The 18377-nt window shown below is 55.2% G+C and overlaps 3 protein-coding genes across 9 annotated transcripts in view; 1 reads left to right on the top strand and 2 right to left on the bottom strand.

Moving 5' to 3' along the window:
- Positions 1-6415: 6415 nt before the first annotated feature.
- On the bottom strand, positions 6416-7445 carry TIMM29 (translocase of inner mitochondrial membrane 29). Its single transcript, XM_080816271.1, has 2 exons — positions 7309-7445; positions 6416-7229 (listed from the first exon to the last, which is right to left on the bottom strand). The coding sequence occupies exons 1-2, from the start codon at positions 7400-7402 to the stop codon at positions 6541-6543; spliced, it is 783 nt and encodes a 260-aa protein (XP_080672397.1). The 5' UTR covers positions 7403-7445; the 3' UTR covers positions 6416-6540.
- Positions 7446-7561: 116 nt separating this feature from the next.
- Positions 7562-12827, top strand: YIPF2 (Yip1 domain family member 2). Of its 6 annotated transcripts, none has more exons than XM_080808385.1 (10): positions 7562-7637; positions 7792-7852; positions 8204-8361; positions 8454-8534; positions 9488-9575; positions 10850-10966; positions 11050-11216; positions 11309-11491; positions 11584-11712; positions 11793-12827. In XM_080808385.1, exons 2-9 carry the CDS (start codon positions 7822-7824, stop codon positions 11692-11694), a joined length of 936 nt encoding a protein of 311 aa, XP_080664511.1. In that variant the 5' UTR covers positions 7562-7637; positions 7792-7821; the 3' UTR covers positions 11695-11712; positions 11793-12827. The 6 variants fall into 6 exon arrangements, with proteins under 6 accessions (XP_080664511.1, XP_080664512.1, XP_080664513.1 ...); XM_080808386.1 differs by having other exon boundaries at positions 11808-12822; XM_080808387.1 differs by having other exon boundaries at positions 11599-11712; positions 11793-12821.
- Positions 11910-18377, bottom strand: part of CARM1 (coactivator associated arginine methyltransferase 1) — a gene marked incomplete at its 5' end in the record, with an annotated part of 42313 nt that continues 35845 nt past the window's right edge. The window contains 8 exons of one of the 2 annotated variants that reach the window (XM_080808363.1): positions 11910-13445; positions 13615-13683; positions 13939-14016; positions 14099-14211; positions 14298-14387; positions 14473-14610; positions 15057-15146; positions 15337-15422. In XM_080808363.1, the coding sequence (XP_080664489.1) occupies positions 13303-13445; positions 13615-13683; positions 13939-14016; positions 14099-14211; positions 14298-14387; positions 14473-14610; positions 15057-15146; positions 15337-15422 (807 nt within the window). In that variant the 3' untranslated portion in view covers positions 11910-13302. The remainder of the gene's footprint in view (positions 13446-13614; positions 13684-13938; positions 14017-14098; positions 14212-14297; positions 14388-14472; positions 14611-15056; positions 15147-15336; positions 15423-18377) is intronic. The other variant, XM_080808364.1, reaches the window with a different exon arrangement.

The raw sequence follows: 18377 nt of genomic DNA on the forward strand, positions 1-18377 counted from the left end.
GTGCCCCCAAGCCCTACTTTTTTTTTTTTTTTTTTTTTTTTTTTTTAATATTTTATTTATTTGACAGACAGAGATCCCAAGTAGGCAGAGAGGCAGGCACAGAGAGAGGGGGAAGCAGGCTTCCTGCTGAGCAGAGAGCCCGATGTGGGGCTCGATCCCAGGACCCTGAGATCATGACCTGAGCCGAATGCAGAGGCTTTAACCCACTGAGCCACCCAGGCGCCCCCCCAAGCCCTACTTTTTAAAAAAATATACAATATTATTAACTGTAGTCACCATGCTAATTATTACATCCCTATGACGTACTCATTTTATGACTCGGTGTTTGAACCTTTGACTCTTCACCCATTTTCCTGCCCGCCCTCCATCCTCTGGCAATCACCAATCTCTTCTCTGTATCCGTGAGCTCCTGTTTTGTTTTTTTTCTTTGTTGTTCTGGCTTTTTTTAGATTCCACATAAAAATGAGATCATTTAGCATTTGTCTTTGTTTCACTTACTTCACCGAGCATAATGCCCTCAAGGACCATCCACGTTGTCACAAATGGCAAGATTTCCTTCTTATTTATGGCTCCGTAATAAAATTTATCGTGTATATATATACTACATTTTCTTTATCCATTCATCCACTGGTGTTTCCGCATCTTGGCTATTGTAACTAATGCTGCAGTGCACATATCTTTTTGAGTTAGTGTTTTTGTTCAGATAAATATCCAGGAGCAGGATTGCTAGATCATACAGTTCTTTTTTTTTTTTTTTTAAGATTTTATGTATTTATTTGAGAGAGAGAGAGTGAGAGAGAGCATGAGAGGGGAGAAGTTTAGAGGGAAAAGCAGACTCCCCATGGGGCTGGGAGCCCAATGCAGGACTCGATCCCTGTGAAAGGTCCCAGACTAATGGGTCAGTGATTAAAGGAGCGAGACTGATACAAAGCGAAGGTCAAGCAAAGCTTTATTTCGTGCCAAGCATCAAGAAGCAAACCAATCGGGGCCCCTGGATGGCTCAGTGGGTTAAGCCTCTGCCTTCAGCTCAGGTCATGGTCTCAGGGTCCTGGGATCGAGCCCCACATGGGGCTATCTGCTCGGCGGGGAGCCTGCTTCCCCCTCTCACTCTGCCTGCCTCTCTGCCTACTTGTGATTTCCCTCTCTCTGTCAAATAAATAAATAAAATCTTAAAAAAAAAAAAAAAAAGAAGCAAACCAATCGGCCAGGGCCGCGCCTCTTACAGAGAGGGCGACCTCTCTCTGCCTTACAGACTAGCTTTTAAAGGCAAAGGCCATGTCGTTGGGCCTGGCCACGCACAGTGGCCAATGAGATTGTAACACACGGAGAGAGCTGCACAGTCATGCTAGGTCACACATAAGTGATCAATTGAATTATGATTTACCCTAGTAGATATTTGAACTAGCCTATCACCTTGGTCAGAATTGGCACCCAAAAGGCGGGGCCCACACTCCTTGGTAGCTAGGGAGGCAGTATGCGCCGCCACTGATTGGATACCTCCACCTGTCCTTACCCACCCTTGTATTTGGGCTTTGTTACCTGGGACTGGTTTCCCGGGCTTGCTTTTAAGTAAGTCCCTGAGCGGGGGCAGGATCAGTTTAAGTTTTACTGCATAAACAACAAAATCATTGTTTAACCCAAGATGGAATCCCTCTGGCTAAATAGGCCCTTAAACCTGGACTCCGGGACCATGACCTGAGCCAAAGGCAGTCGCCCAACCAACTGAGCCACCCAGGTGCCTTTTTTTTTTTTTTTTTTAATTTATTTATTTCAGAGAGAAAGAAAGAGAGCTTGAGCAGGGGGCCACAGAGGGAGCAGGAGACAAGCAGACTCACTGCTGAGCGGGGCCCCAGCATCACAGGGCTCCCATCCCAGGACCCTGAGACCATGATCTGAGCCAAAATCAAGAGTCAGAGGCTTAACTGACTAGGCCACCCAGGTATTCCTGGATCATATATTAGTTCTATCTTTAATTTTTTGAGGACCGTCCATACTTTTTTCCACAGAGGCTGCACTAATTCTCAATCCCAACAGTGCGTGAGAGTTCCCTGTTCTCCATGTCTTGGCCAACACTTGTTGTTTCTGGTCTTTTTGATTCTAGCCATTCTCACGGCATGAGGTGATACCTCGTTGTGGTTTTATTTGCGTTTCCCTAATGGTGAGTGATTTGAGTATCTTTTCATGTACCTGTTGGCCATCTGTATGTCTTATTTGGAAAAATGTATATTCAGGTCCTCCCCCCCTTTGTTAAATCAGCTTGAGTTTTGCAATTGAATTGTATAAGTTCTTCATATATTTTGGATATTACCTGCTTATCAGATTTTTGATTTAGAAGTATTTTCTCCCATTTGGCAGGTTGCCTTGGCATTTTGTTGATGGTTTCCTTTGCTGTGAAGAAGCTTTTTAATTTACTGCCATCCTACTTATTTATTTTTGCTTTTGTTGCCTGTGGTCCTTGGTGCCAAATCCAAAAACTCATCACCAAGACCGATGTGAAGGAGCTTACTGCTTGTTTTCCTCTAGGAGGTTTATGGTTTCAGGTCTTATATTCTTTAACCCATTTTGAGCTATTTCTTGTGTATGGTGTAGGATAGTGGCCCAGTTGCATTTTTTTCCCTTTTGCATTCTTTTGAATGTGTCTGTCCAGTTTTCCCAACACTTTATTTATTTGTTTATTATTTAAAGTGATTTATATATTTATTTGAGAGAGACAGTGAGAGAGAGCATGAGAGGGGAGAAGGCCAGAGGGAGAAGCAGGCTCCCCGTGGAGCTGGGAGCCCAATGCAGGACTCGATCCCGGGACTCCAGGATCATGACCTGAGCCCATAGCAGTTGCTTAACCAATTGAGCCACCCAGGCGCCCCCAACACCATGTATTGAAGAGACTGTCCTCTACCCATTGTATGTTCTTGGCTCCTTTGTTGTAATTAATTGACCGTTTGTGCATGGGTTTATTTCTGGGCTCTCTACTCTGTTTCATTGAGCTGTGTGTCTGTTAGGTGCTGATACCATACTGTTTTGAATACTGCACCTTGTAATATACTTTCTCAGGAAGCGTGACGCCTCAGCTTTGTTCTTTCTTGAGATTGCCCTGACTATAAAAGGGCTTCTGTGGTTCCCTACAAATGTTAAGACTTTTTTTTCTATTTCTGTGAAGTCCCATTGGAATTTTGGTAGAGTTGTAGATGGTTTGAGGGTAGTATGGACATTTTAACAATATTCTTCCCATCCATGAGCACTAAATATCTTTGCATTTATGTGTCTTCAATTTTTTTTTCATCAGTGTCTTGTAGTTTTCAGCGTACCGGTCTTTCAGCTCCTTGGTTAAAATTATTCCTAAGTGGTGTTTTTGATGCAATTGCACATGAGATTGCTTTCTCAATTTATTAGTTTGTGTAATGCAACATTTTTGTGTATTTTGTATCCTTCAACTTTACTAATCCTCCTTTGCAATTTGTTTGGCTTTCTTTTTTCTTATCTACCTGTTCTGGCCCAGGTCAATCACAACGCTCGTGTGAAAGCTGGGATTCAAACCATACTTTTAAGTCCCACTTCTTCCCCAGACCCTACACTCCTTATGGAAAGAGACAGTTCATCCGCTTTGCTGTTTCTGGTACTGGTAGAGTTGGGGTGGTGGGGGGGGAATCTCTTCTGGGCTGGGAGCCAGTCCTGCAATGCTTCCCTCTCCCCAGCAGGATCACACGAGCTCCTACCCACAGTGGGCACATGCATCATCTCCTTTAACTCTTTCAGCATTTGCTGGGGACCGCACTGGACTGAGCACTATAGGGTGTTGGGAGCTCAGCAGTGAACAGACACCTGGACCCACCCTTCGGGAGCCTGTGTATACCCCAACACCCAGTCCCCTTGTCTGATCTAACAGTTCCAGTCCACGGGCTTTACAACTCAGGAGGCAAAAGGTACTGGAGGGGGAGGGGGCAAAAATATGGAGGACTCCTCTGGGAAAGGCTGACCTTCCAACCAAAGACAAAGACACACAGACTTTAAGCCTACACTAAGCCCCTAAATTCCTGGGAACACTGAGTTGTCTACTTGGTTGCCAACTGCTCCTTTCAGCTTCACACCTACAGGGGGTCTGCCTGGGACCTACCCTGGCTGAATGTCAGAAGTGGCATTTGATAACCAGCTCAAGGGGTGAGGCCATGCCGCTTTCAGTATTTTTTTTTTTTTTAGATTTTTTTTTTTTTTAATTTGACAGAGAGAGAGATCACAAGTAGGCAGAGATGCAGGCAGAGAGGAGGAAGCAGGCTCCCTGCTGAGCAGAGAGCCCGATGCGGGGCTCGATCCCAGGACCCTGAGATCATGACCTGAGCCGAAGGCAGAGGCTTAACCCACTGAGCCACCCAGGTGCCCCTCGCTTTCAGTATTTCTGATCACAGTGAAGAACAGATCTCACTTGATGCCAGTGTGTCTTAAACCTTTCCCTGAGGTTGGTTAGTATCTCTGTTGGACAGAGACATCAGGATTTAGGCCTTTGGTAGGTAACACTGTAAGATTATAATTTAGTATCTGCCGTATTTGTTTTCATTAATTTCTTTTTCATATTCGCTCACTGTATTCAAGTTTTACTTACGGCTAATGATAGCAGCCGTTAATAATGTCTGGCAGGATGCTGTTAGGATCAAATATACCCTGAGTTTGAGGAGTAAGGCCACAGGGTTGGCAGTTACAGCTTGAATCATGGCTTTGCCACAGCTTTGGAAAAATCAACTTTTTGAACATCACTTTTTCCACTGTACAATGAAGAGTTTGACTTGCAAGATGCTCCTGTCCCAAAAATAAGGGTATAAAAACCACCGGGGGCGCCTGGGTGGCTCAGTGGGTTAAAGCCTCTGCCTTCGGCTTGGGTCATGATCGCAGGGTCCTGGGATCGAGCCCCGAGTCGGGCTCTCTGCTCGGCAGGGACCCTGCATCACCCCCCCACCCCGCCTGCCTCTCTGCCTACTAGTGATCTCTGTCAAATAAATAAAAATCTAAGAATAAATAAATTAAAAAAAAAAAAACCACCGTGTCCTGCATACCCATAATATGAATGGAAGATCTAAATACCAAAACTGAACAGCAAAACACATGAACTCAAACACCACAACAAAGATGATTGTTTCATGGGGTTGCTTTGATTTTTTGGTGTTTGGGGTTTTTTTTTGTAATCTCTATGCCCAACATGGGGCTTGAACTCGTGACCCCAAGATCAAGAGTCACGTGCTCTTCCAACTGAGCCAGCCAGGCAACCTTTCATGTCCCGGTTTTATTAACTAGCCACAGGCCACCTAGGAAACAGAGGTACCCTCATTCCTCTATCTGTTTTTAAAGTAGAGTTATCACAACCTAAGTACCAGCTTTGTACACTAGCCTATTCCAACCCACAGGATTCTGGGTTTCCAGGGTTATTGAAATATAAACAGAATCTGTGATTCTATAGATAATTCCAGATCAGAAAATGTTTTTCCCTCCCAAATCACTTCAACATCACTGTCGTATGTGGGGGAAAAGGATGTTTTTACAAAAAGATTCCCTGTAAAATCTGTACCACTGACAGTCCCCTGGTTTGGTACGGTTTGTCATAAAACATTACCATTTGGGGTAAGCTGGGTGAAAGGTACAAACAACGCCTTTGTGCTGTTTTTCCTCTTTCCTCTGAAACTGTGTTTATTTTTTATTTTTTTTAATTTGACAGACAGAAATCACAGGCAGGCAGAGAGGCAGGCAGAGAGAGAAACAGGAAGGGAAGCAGGCTCCCTGTTGAGCAGAGAGCCTGACACAGGACTCGATCCCAAGACCCTGGAATCATGACCCAAGCCGAAGGCAGAGGCCTTAACCCAATGAGCCACCCAGGCGCCCCTGAAACTGTTTTTTTAAAGATTTACTTGAGCGAGAAAGGGAGAGCAGAGAGAGCGCGCAGAGAGGGAGTGAGAGAGAGAAGCAGACTCCCTACTGAGCAGAATTCCACGCAGGGCTTGATTCCCAGACCCTGAGATCATGACCAGAGCCGAAGGCTGATGCTGGACTGAGCCACCCAGGCGCCCCCCTGAAACTGTTTCCTAGCTTTATTTCAGAATGATTAAAACTACTACTCATGAAAATGAGGATAAACTTTTCAACTCCAAATTTAAATGAAAATTAGAGTGGTCTTAGGACGCCTTGGGAGTCACCCGACAGATGTGATTAACCTTGGTCGAGAAACTGTGAGGCTCAATGAGGAAGGCTCATGTATGTATTAGACTCACATTAGACTAACCCGGCAATGATAAACATCACATGGTCTTGTCGCCTTGCTCTCCCCCAACTCCTAGACCAACCAACCCAGACGGAGACCTAAACGAAGCTGACTCTGAATTAGCTTCAGCTAACAGGAACGAGACAAGAGTGGCCAAAAAGGCTGTGAAAACCCAAGGAAAAAACACTCTGCATATAATTTATTTAAGTCACTCTGCATCTGATGCTCGCTCGCACCCACTGCACCATCCGCAGCAGGCGGTCCGCCACGGCTTGGGCCCGGTCTGCACCCAAGCCTGGGTCTCATCTGGGGACCTCCGACCGCACCAGGGAGTCGGCCTGACTCAGGGCGAGTTTGTCTTTCTTCTCCTTCTGCAAGACCTGCTCCTCCCACAGCGCCTGGTCCACCTGATCGTCGGTGAGCACGACAGGCTTGTACTTCTCGTCAAAGAGCCGCTCGTTGGTCTCCGAATGCAGCTGATGCGGCCCGACGACGCGCAGATGAGCCGGCAGGTGCTGGAACTCCTCGTCGTTGATGTCGCAGTCGCGCATCCGGGCGGCCAGCACCCACCAGCGGCCCACGAAGCCCAAGTCCAGGATTCGGTCCGGGAAGTCGGTCCAGCGAGGCTGCAGGTAGCGGCAGCGGGCCTGGTAGAGGCTGGCCTCGGCGTCGACGGGCGCCTCGTACACCAGCGCGCAGAGGCCCAGGTTCACGTGGCGGAGGCGGCCGCGACCCCGCAGCCACAGCAGCCGCTGCACGTAGTCCTCGGAGGCGCGGTTGCGCATGGCCGGAGCCAGCAGCAGAAGGGTCCCCGACGCATCCAGCAGCGCCTCCTCGAAGGCCGCCTCGCTCGGCGCCAGCGCACAGCAGGCCGCCGCGCCGCCCAGCAGCCCAGTATACACGGCCGCCCGCCAGGGCCGAGCCCGCGCCGCCGCCGCCGCGTCCCGGCAGGCCTCGGCGTAGTCCCGGAGCAGCACGCGGGCCCAGGAGCCTGAGGGGAGAGAAGCAGAACAAACAGGTGAGAGCAGGCCGCTGCGGCCACCCCCCCGCCGCCTCCCGCCGCTACTCACCCAACCGCGTCCACACGCCTGGCTTCGCGGCAGCTGGACCACCAGACTCTTCTCGGTTTCGGGACCAAAATCTCTTCAGAGCGGCCGTTGCCATTCTCTTCCGGCTTGGCGTCCGTTTTCCGAAGAGAAACACCGGGTATGCGAAGAAAAAGGCCCGGGAGTCTCCTGCGCAACCGTGAGCAATGCCGGAAGTGGTTTCCCATCGGAAGAGGATAGAAAAGGGACCGGTGCCGGATGTTGCTGTCGGGGTTGAGCGGGGTCGGCTGTGTCGTGGAGGCGGGCCGCGCAGGCGCAGAGAGCCAGGGCCACGCCGACTGAGGCAGCGTAAGGTGAGGAGGGCGGGGTGCACCTGTGGGGCGGGGACGGCGAGTTTCACCCCCCGACTCGGTGCCTTAGCGGCCAGGCTGGGCTCGGGGCTGAGGGAGAGGCCCCGGGGGGCACCGAGTAGGGTTGGGGGCGGGTGTCATTGGCCTCTGTCCTCAGAGCGGGATGCGGTGACGCCCCTGAGCGACCATGGCAGCGGCCGACGAGCTGGCCTTCCACGGTGAGTGTGGCGGCGACCCGGCCGGAACCTCCCACCCAGGTTCCAGCTGACCGCCAGCCTGAATCCCCGTCAGCCGTGAGCCCTAACCCCGACCCAGGCAAGATGCTCATCCCGGACTCGAACCCCAGTCCGGGCAGAGCCTCTGTCCCAGAGCTGACCCCATCCCAGAACCAGCCTTAATCGCAGGCCCTGGCTGGGAATAGGGGAACACGCCTTCCAGATGCTCAGAATTTAGGAAGCTGGGCCCTTCGGTGGCCCCAGTTGGAGTCTTGGCCCCCAGATGAGCCATGGACCAAACCAAATTGTCTTGACTCCCAAAACACGCCTGTGTCCCGTATTCCTTCTCAATAGAGTTCGAGGAAGCTTCTGATCTGCTGGCCGAGACCCCAGATGCGGCCACCACCAGTGGAAGCAATCAGCTGACCCCACAGGGGCATGTGGCCGTGGCTGTGGACTCGGGTGGCAGTTATGGAGCTGAGGAGGAAGTGGAGGAGAGTGACAGGACTGCGGTGAGCCCTGGCGGGGCCCTGCCTGCCTCCCACCTTGCCCCCAGCCCCTGCCCAGGCAGCAAGGGCCGTTACTGAAAGCCCATGCCATTCAGCTCCTGCAGGAGGAGAAGCAGCAGCCCGGATTCTGGACGTTTGGCTACTATCAGAGTTTCTTTGATGTGGACACATCCCAGGTGAGGCCCGGGGAGCTGGTGGGATGGGGCTTGCAGTCACATGGGGCTCCAGCCACCATCACTGAGCCCTTCCTGGACACCGGAATGCTGGGGATGCCCAGGTGGGAGAACAACGAGTTCCCACCCAGGCTGGCTGGATTAACTGATTATGGTGTGACCGGGGCTTGTGGGAACACAGATGCATGTGCTCAGGCAGGTTAGAGAAGGGCCTCCTGGAAGAGGTGAGGAGTGTGCTGAGACGGAAAGGAGGAGGAAGCCTCAGCTGGGCAGACTGAAGGAAAGCACGTGTTACAGGCACAGGGAACAGCAGATACAGAGGACCGGAGGTGAGAGAAAGCGTCAAGTGTCACAGGAGCCCGCTGTCACTTGGTCTGGTTGGAGAGTGTGAAGTGGGGGACAGGTAGGCGGAAGCCAGAGCACAGAGGCCTCGTATGCTGGGTTAAGGGGTTTGGGTTTTATCCCGAGGGTGCTGGAAAGCCATCGACGGGTTTAGAGCAGGAGAGGAATGAGTGGAATTAGCAGACATGGTGCAAGGACGGTGGGTCAGAGGCCCCAGGCCAGGAAGGGAAGTAATAAACTTGGGGCACAGAACAGGGGACATAGTGGAGAGAGATGTAGGCAGGAGACAAGGACTTGACTGTCCCCTACGTCACAGTCCAGACACGTCACAGCATGACAGGGCAGCCAAGCCAAAGGAAGGGGAAGAAAAGGGAAAGATGACTGGCCCAGAAGATTCCTTCAGTTGGCAGCACACGGGGATATTGAGACTGGCCGGGGGAGGGCTCCAGCCCACCAAGAATCCAGCGGGAACGTCTGAGTCCTTGCAGGCAGGGGAGAGGGGAGATCAGCAAGGAGGGAGCCTCTGAGGGCAGGGCAGGAGCTTGGCCCTCTCCTCTGTGGGGGCTAAGGGGCCCCGTGCAAGGCTTCCATTCTGAGCCCCACCTTGTCTCCAGGTCCTGGACCGAATCCGAGGCTCGCTGCTGCCGCGGCCTGGCCACAACTTTGTGCGGCACCATCTGCGGAATCGGCCAGACCTGTATGGTGAGTGGTGGTGTGCATTTAGCTCGAGATCTCACTCAGCACACGTGGACCGGGTGCTGGCCCGTGGATTCCAGCTGAGAAGAAAGCAGGGGGCACTCCCAGAGAGCGGGGGACACACGTTCTGTCTGGGGAGACGGTTATATACAAGGCCGCCAAGGGCAGCAGGGCTCAGAAGAAGAGCAAACCGTTTAGAGCGTGTGAGTTGCTGTTTCGCATGGGTTGGACAGGGAAGACCCCTGTGAGAAGGATGAGAGAAGGATGAGGCCTTGTTGGTGTTAAGGGATGGTGCTGAGGAGATTTAGGGGAAGAACATTCCAGAAGGGGACACAGTCCAGTGGTGGGGCAGTATTGTCCTTGGAGTAGTGAGCTGCGTGAGGTCACAGAGGTGACAGGAGGAGACTGCGCTTGCCGTACAGGTCTCCGTGAGAAGGAATCTCAGTTAAGGGCTCCGAGGCTTCCTCTGGCCATGGGGGCGGGGGGCGCGGGGCGGGAGCAGTGACTGCCATTTTCCACGTGTGGGATGGTGGGACCCAGCCCAGGTGGAGAGCAGTGGTTAGACTGTGGACTAGATCTCAAAGTTGGAGCCGACAGGATGTCCTGACATGCCAGAGGTGGGGTGGGAGGAGAGAGAGGCGAGGGTGGCTCTGGGGTTTTCATCGGGACTACCGGAAGGATGGACCTGTCACTTACTGACTGGAAAGGCTGGGCAGGTTGGAGGGGAGAGCACAGGGGTGGGAGGCTGGAACTGGGGAGGCCTAGACGTGCCCATGGAAAATGTTGACTATAAGCCTGTGGTTCAGGCCACAGACCGGACTTGAGATATTGGGGAGACATTAGGCTGGATGTGACATAAGGGCCTGAGGCTGGGCAGGATCGTGCAGGGGGTGAACACAGATGGAGAGGAGGGGTGAGGATGGTGCCCTGAAGGTCCCCATTATTAAAGGGGTCAGGGACTTACAGATGTTGAGGAATTGCCAGGGGAGTGATGTGCCAGAAGCCAGGAGCATGAAGTCCTAGAAAGCACATGGGGAGTGTTTCCAGAAGAGGGAGATCAGCTACAGCAAAAGCTATCGCAAGGTCGGGAAAGCTGAGGGACTGAGAGCCAGCACTGGCTTCAGCCACCCCAGGTCGTCATCATTGGTGATGGGGGCGGGGGTCAGGTCAGGGTGGAGGTAGCTCGGACGTTAGAAAGAGGCTTGGGTCCCGGCACAGTTGAGATGGGACAAGTCACCTGTCCTGGGAGCCCTGGGTTCCTCACCACACCCGGCCCGCAGGCCCCTTCTGGATCTGTGCCACACTGGCTTTCGTCTTGGCCGTCACTGGCAACCTGACCCTGGTGCTGGCCCAGAGGAGAGACCCCTCTATCCACTACAGCCCCCAGTTCCACAAGGGTAAGTGACGTGGGCGGGGCCCCAGCCCTGCCCGAGCTGGGAGAGCCCCGAGGGTGACGGCCTGCCTCGCCCCTGCCCCCCAGTGACTGTGGCTGGCGTCACCATCTACTGCTACGTTTGGCTGGTGCCGCTGGCGCTGTGGGCCTTCCTGCGGTGGCGGAAGGGGGTCCGCGAGCGCATGGGCCCTTACACCTTCCTGGAAACCGTGTGCGTCTACGGCTACTCCCTCTTTGTCTTCATCCCCACCGTGGTAAGTGCAGCCCCAGGCCGGGGCGGTGGGGGGGGGGTTGCGACAGGTGCCGTGTGGAAGGCCTGGCAGCCAGCTGCCCATGTCACCCCCAGGTCCTGTGGCTCATCCCTGTCCCATGGCTGCAGTGGCTCTTCGGGGGGCTGGCCCTGGCCCTGTCAGCCGCTAGCCTGGTGTTCACCCTCTGGCCTGTCGTCCGAGAGGACACCAAGTTGGTGGCTGCGGTGCTGCTCTCGACTGTCGTGCTGCTCCACGCCCTCCTGGCCGTGGGCTGTAAGGTACAGGCGATCAGGGCTGGGCCTTGGGCTGGGGGGGGGGTGTGTGCGTCACCGACCGCCCCCCAACACTGACCCCAAGGGCTTCGGCACAGTTTTACTTCTTCCAGCCGCTGCCTCTGGCGCACCCGGCCTCCCCAACACAGGCTGCATCTCTGTCCCCAGACCTCCCGCCGCCGCCCACCGCTAAAGCCCACACCACCTAGGGACTGCGCAGCCCGCAGGTGAGGCCGGTTTCCCGCGGCCCCTGGGGGCTTCCCCCACCCTTCCTCCTCGAAGCCGGGAGTCACAGCTCCGCTCCCAGGCGTCTCTCTTTCAGGCCCAGCATGAGGGGACACTGCTGCCCGCCCTGCCCCTCAGACGATGACCGGAGTCTCCCCTGACACCTCAAGATCACTCTACTGCTTTCCAGACTTTTCTTACAAAGCAAACACTTTTATTTTCTATGCAAAGGTGATTCCGAGAATTTGTAGAAAGGTGGGAAAAGGGCAGCTAAGCAGAGAGCTTCCCGGGGGGCTGGTGCCCCCGGGCTCCCCGCCAAGTCTTCTGCTTTCCCTGATGGGGTGCGTGGGAGAGCAGACAGGGCCACCCCGGCCTCGACTGTGCCTGCCCTTCCTGGGTGCCCAGGGAGCGGGTCCCAGGGCCGAGCCTGAGCTCCACCACGGCCGTGTTCGGGGGGGTCAGCAACGAGGGAGCAGAAGTAGAAGAAAACTGCCTGTGCTGAAACATACATTTCCTTGTTTATTTGTTTTGTTGGGGGGGGGGGGCGGAGGTCCCTGCAAGGCCCCTTCCCAGGCTGGGGAGGGACCAGAATGCCATCATAGTAATAGGGACTGGAGCGTCTACAAATATCGAGGGAAACACATAGGCCTAATGTGAGCTACGAGGGAAAAGGACGCCTTCCACGATCGATTCTTGAGGTTTCTCATGTCGGCCCCAAGCGGCTGACAGTGACCCTTCCCTCCAGGACCGGGGCCCATGGGGCCACCTGTTCTAACTCTTGGCAGGGGTGGGGGAGGGGACCTGCAGGGGCTCAGGGACAGGACAGCAGCAAGAGGCAGGGGCCGAGGACGGAGGGCCTTCCCGACAGCCGGGGTGGGTTGTACATTCAAGTGTGAGGTGAACCCTTTGGTGGGAGGGGGGGCCTCGGGTCTCCAGAGGCCTGGCCCCACCCCTGTCCCGAAGACTCGGCAGGGCTGCCCCTCACCACTGAGCCTCTGAGTGGGGGGAGAGGGGCTGCTGGCTCGGCCCGGCCGGCCTGGTTTCTCAGAGGGTCTGTGGATTGACACTGGTTCTTCTCGTAAAAAAATAAAATTAAAAAAAGCAGCATGTCACGCCCATTGTGACCAAGGCCTGGTAGTTGAAGGGGAGGCCCCGCCCAGTCCGGACCGCCTTCCCACTGGACACAGGCAAGGGGGGCAGGCGCCAGGGGACCGGGTGGGGTGGCAGCTGCTCCCCGCGCTCCCCCCCCCACACCGGGCCTGCAGCTGTTAGCCCCGGACACGCCTGTTACAGAAGATGTCAAACCCAGGTCAGGGTGGAGGGCAGGAGGAGGAAACAGGGCTCCCACGACATGATCTTGTGTAAAATATGGCAGCGACACACGCTCAGGGCCAAGATGTGGGTGGGCGGTGGAGAGGGGACGGCGGCGGCGACGTCGTGTAGAAAAGTGTCCGAGTTCCCAGAGCAGAGGGCTGGGGCCGGGTGCTGGGGCTTCCCCGGTGCAGGGGTGAGAGCCGCCCAGGCGGGGAGGGGGTGGGCAGGGTGTTCATTTGGTTTCCTGGTGCTGTCAGTCTGTTCCACGCCGGAGGGGCCTAGCTCCCGTAGTGCATGGTGTTGGTCGGGATGGACATGGGGGAGGCCATGGAGATGGCGGGGCCGCCCATGGTGAACTGGCTGTTGACCGCGTAGTGGGCGCTGGAGCCGCCGCCGCTGCTGCCCTGGGCGCCGGAGGACCCTGTGGGGCGGGGGTGGCACGGGCGCTGAGGGGCCGGCTCTGCCCCCTCGCCCGCCCAGACCCGCGGCAGAGTCAGACAGAGACAGAGAGCAGGCGAGAGGGCAGGCGGGCGGCCCGGGGGTCCGCACGCTCACACCCGCGGGACGCCGCTCCCGCCGCCCACCGTTACCTTGGACAATCCCCGTGCTCATTATGGAGCCCATCCGGGAGTGGGTGTGATTGACAATCCCCGTGTTGGCTGCGCAGCAAGAGGGAGGGAGGAAGGAAGGGAGACGGCGTCACCGCCCCCGGCCCGGCCCACGCGCTCGACACGAGGGTGTGGGGAGGGTGGGCGCCGCGGCTGCAGAGCGAGGCGGAGAGGAACGGAAGGCGGGGCCTCTGCCGGGAGCCCCAGGAAGAGAAGGGAGTGACGGCGACTGTGGCGCAGAGAGCCCAGGCCCTAGAGAACTGTGGCCGCCCACCCCGCCGCCCCCAGGCCCCAGGGGACACTCACCTAAAGGAATCAGGTTGTTGTGGCCCACGCTGGAGCCGCCGGCTATGACGCTGCTCAGGTCGTAGGCCGTCGGCATCCCTGTGTGCAGAGCGGGCGAGGTCAGGGGCGGGGAGGCCGTGCCCCCCCCCAGCGCCCCCCCCCACCCCCACGGGCCACTCACCAGCCACGGCCATCCCGCTGCTGAGGTTGTAGGTGCTGCCCGTGTTCCACATGTTCTCCGACGGGGACGTGTAGTGGGAGCCGGGCGGGGGCGAGGGCGTCGTGCCTGTGTATCTGCAGCACAGACAGACCAGCGCGCAGGGCTGAGAGGCCGCAGGGCAGGACGGGCACCCCCCGTGTAGGCTACAGGCCCATCCTACCTGAAGAAGGGGTTTTTCAGATCCAGGAGGTTACTGGATTTGGAGCCCGTCTGGTCTACCTGGGCCACAATACTGATGTCGTAGCTCTGTCTGCAGAGAGAGCAGGGCAGGACGGCCATGAGCTGGCTGGGGAGACAGACCCCTGCCTCCCCCAGCCCCGGGGGGCAGCTCCCACCTTTTGTTGGCAATAAGCAGGCATGTCCCTGAGAGCGTGTCCCCGGCCTTGGCGAACAGTGGTGACTGGAACAGGCAGCGGACCTGGTACCAGTGGGTCAGGGGCTCCGTCGGGGCCGTGGACAGCCATACTGTCATTCTGCCAAGCAAGGACAGGCGCACGCTGGACCAGGCTGCAGCCCCCACCCTGCGCGCCTCGAGCTCTCTGCAGGCGTCTCTGTTGGGTCCCCTAGGGCCCTAGAGCTGAGACGCTGGCTGGCCCGGCATCCCAGACACATACCTATGCACACACGTCCATGCGCACGCACACACCCACAGCTAGGATGGGCCACTCACCCTGACCTCTGTGCCAAGAGACGGAGACCAGGCCCCATGAAGGACAGTTACTGAGAACAAGACAGATGCCCCCCAACAACAGTCTCTGACTCAGAGGGAAGCTCTCACTGCTTTTGCGGGGACAGGGAGCCTAGAGGAATCCTGTCCTGTCCGAGCCCCGAGCCCACCCCGGGGATCACAACTGTAGGGAAGTCCCTGGGACTGGGCCGGGGCGGCGCACATAGCACGCCCTGCGCTCTTCGCACTCACATGGAGCCGATGAAGGCGACATCAAACCAGAAAGCCAGACCGTGAACTAGCCCGGAATGCAGCATGTGGAATTTGAATGGGATTTCTATCCTGGAAGGCAAAGTGCAGTGATTGCTGGGGAAGCCAAACAGGGACGGCCAGGAGAGAAGAGGGGTGGCTGGGTGCAGTGTCCGGGGCCCCTGCCGGCCCGCCCCGGGGCAGAGGCGGCCTGAGGGAGTCTGTGCCGGCCCTGGACCCTAGCAGGAGCCAGGCTTAGCAGGAGGGGCATGGGTGCCGGTACCTGTGCAAATCTCCTTCTTTGGCTTCTAAGAAGTTCACTGTGTACTTGACAGACTTGGCCATCAGGATCCGGATGTCAAATGTGTCCTGGGAGAGACCACAGTGTGACTTGGCTTCAGGCACGGAGGCTAGCTGGGAAGGGGAGAGCTCTGCCCCTCTCCCTGTCTGGCCACGGCTTTCAGGCCGTTCGGCTAAAACCATTCTCGGACATGCTGGGGGTGGGGGTGAGGGACGACGTGGCTCGCCACCACAGAGGACAGTGAGGCGACAGCTCTCAAAATAACCATTCACGTGCATTAGAGACTTGGCAGCTCCCCTTCTGGGAGTCTGAACTACACGTGTGCGTGGACGTGTCCAAGCTCGCACACACACAACTAGACGCGCTCTGGACACTGCCTAATGACGCCACCAACGTCCCGTCCGTCAGAGACTGAGCAAGGATGGGGAGGCTGTTCGTGAACAGGTGGGGAGGGTCTCGAGACGGACTAAGTTAATAAGCAAATGGGGGAACTGCGCTGCCGTCCACACCCGCCAAGGGGGAGGCTTTAGAGCAGACGGACACTCCTGTGAGCAACTACAGCAGCTAAATAAAATACCGGGGTGCGGGGGTGGGTGGTGGCTAGTTTGCGAGTCCGAAGAGCAACAGCGGCGGCCGCCGCCCTGGGAGCCAAGATCCTGGAGACACACTTTTCCCCCTGTGCCTTTCCCCTTGGGGCAGGACCTTCGGGAGGCCTCCCGGGATGGGGACAGCAAAACGGGCGCTCAGGGTCACCAAGGCAGCTAGGATTCCAGGGCTCAAGAAACGAACAAAAGGGAAACGCAGAAACAGGAGGTGGGCGTCCTGCCCGCGATCCCACCCCACGGGGTGGGCCAGTTCCCGAGCCGCGCGGGCCTGGGGCTGAGAGGGGGAGAACTCGCGCGGGAGCCACTTGGAAGACGCTGAAAGACCAAGGGGAGGTTCAGCCGCACCCGGTGCTGGACGAGGAGCCCCATGAAGCAGCCACCAGGCTTGCACTGAGACCACTGACCGCCGGGCCCGAAAGCAGCAGTTCCCCAAATGTGGTCCCTTTCAGAGCACTCGCAAGGTCAAAACTATTTTCGTGATAGTAACTAAGATGTTTTCTGCCTTTTTCTTTGGCTCATTCACCGACTGAACACAGAAGTAGAATCCAACTGTCTCCTATTAAGCCGGACATTAAAGAGATTTGCAAATTAAAAATGCCAACTGTGGGGCGCCTGGGTGGCTCAGCTGGTTAAGCATCGGCCTTCAGCCCAGGTCATGATCCTTCAGTTCCTGGATCGAGCCCCACATCGGGCTCTCTGCTCAGTGGGGGGCCTCATTCTCCCTCCCCTCCCCACTCATGCTCTCTCTGTCTCTCTCAAATAAATAAAAATCTTAAAAGGGACACCCAGGTGGCTCAGTTGGTTAAGCAGCTGTCTTCAGCTCAGGTCATAATCCCAGGGTCCTGGGATGGAGCCCCGCATCAGGCTCCCCCTACTCTGTGGGGAGCCTGCTTCTCCCTCTCCCTCTGCCTGCCACTCCCCCTGCTTGTTCTCTCTCTCCCTCTGTCAAATAAATAAAATCTTTTTTAAAAATACTATTTATGGGGGCACCTGGGTGGCTCAGTGGGTTAGAGCCTCTGCCTTCGGCTCAGGTCATGATCTCAGAGTCCTGGGATCGAGCCCCGCATCAGGCTCTCTGCTCAGCGGGGAGCCTACTTCCTCCTCTCTCTCTCTGCCTGCCCCTCTGCCTACTTGTGATCTCTGTCTGTCAAATAAATAAATAAAATCTTAAAAAAAAATACTATTGGGGGCGCCTGGGTGGCTCAGTGCGTTAAAGCCGCTGCCTTCGGCTCAGGTCGTGATCCCAGCGTTCTGGGATCGAGCCCTGCGTCGGGCTCTCTGCTCAGCGGGGAGCCTGCTCCCTCCTCTCTCTCTGCCTGCCTCTCTGTCTACTTGTGATCTGTCAAATAAATAAATAAAATCTTTAAAAAAAATACTATTTATGTTAACATGTAATGGGCTTGTCATTTTAAGACATGTATTTTTTAATTTCTTTGGCTTAATTTTTTTTTTAAGTAGGCTCCACATCCAGCATGGCGCCCAACACAGGGCTTGAACTCACCATCCTGAGATCAAGATCTGAGGTGAGATCAAGAGTCAGACGCTCCGACTGAGCCACCCAGGCTCCCCATCTTGGACTTAATTTTTAATACCAAGAGATACTGACAGCGTAGCAATAGCTAGAACACTAACACAAGCTCTTTGGGATCCTCCATTTTTAAGAATGTGAACAGGTCACCTGAGACCAAAACGCTTAAAAACCACTGCCTTACAGGAAGCCAAGAAATAACCCAGCAAAAGTCAAGTCTGAAAAGCAGTCTCAAAATATGTCAAATGCTTGACAAGGCCAAGGTGATCTATCTATATGGCTAATTGCCTGAAGAAAAACAAATCCTTGGGAGGGAAAACATCATCCAGAGTCTCCATATTTCATTCTGGCATCCAATAAGCAGGTATACTGAGAGAACCGAAGGATGAGAACCAAAAACTATGAGAGTAAACAAAAAAGAGAAATACACTTAGCACCTACATAATAAAAGTGACCAGAAACTTAGAGATGTGCAAGGGAAAGAAGGTAGAAAAAAAGAAGAATTTTCAGAGACACAGATAATGAGCAAAATGAGATCCCAGAACTGAAACTAAGAATTAGAAAATCACGGCCGCCTGGGTGGCTCAGTGGGTTAAGCCTCTGCCTTAGGCTTGGGTCATGGTCTCAGAGTCCTGGGATGGAGCCCTGCATGGGGCTCTCGGCTCCGCGGGGAGCCTGCTTCCTCCTCTCCCTCTACCTGCCTCTCTGCCTACTTGTGATCTCTCTCTCTGTCAAATAAATAAATAAAATCTTTCTTAAAAAAAGGAATTAGAGGGAACCTGGGTGGCTCAGTGGGTTAAAGCCTCTGCTTTCAGCTCGGGTCATGATCCCAAGGTACTGGGATCGAGTCCCACATCGGGCTCTCTGCTCAGTGGGGAGCCTGCTTTCTC

The sequence above is a fragment of the Martes martes genome (genome assembly GCF_963455335.1).
Source record: "Martes martes genome assembly, chromosome: 1".
Lineage (NCBI taxonomy): Eukaryota > Metazoa > Chordata > Mammalia > Carnivora > Mustelidae > Martes > Martes martes.

Bases quoted from the DNA above. Each gene is read 5' to 3' on its own strand.
- TIMM29 (XM_080816271.1), bottom strand. From the start codon at position 7,402: ATGGCAACGGCCGCTCTGAAGAGATTTTGGTCCCGAAACCGAGAAGAG. The intron at 7,230-7,308 runs GTGAGTAGCGGC...CTCTCCCCTCAG, and splicing joins AGGCGTGTGGACGCGGTTGG to GCTCCTGGGCCCGCGTGCTG.
- YIPF2 (XM_080808383.1), top strand. From the start codon at position 7,822: ATGGCAGCGGCCGACGAGCTGGCCTTCCACG. The intron at 8,535-9,487 runs GTGAGGCCCGGG...CCTTGTCTCCAG, and splicing joins TTGATGTGGACACATCCCAG to GTCCTGGACCGAATCCGAGG. The intron at 9,576-10,849 runs GTGAGTGGTGGT...CCCGGCCCGCAG, and splicing joins GAATCGGCCAGACCTGTATG to GCCCCTTCTGGATCTGTGCC.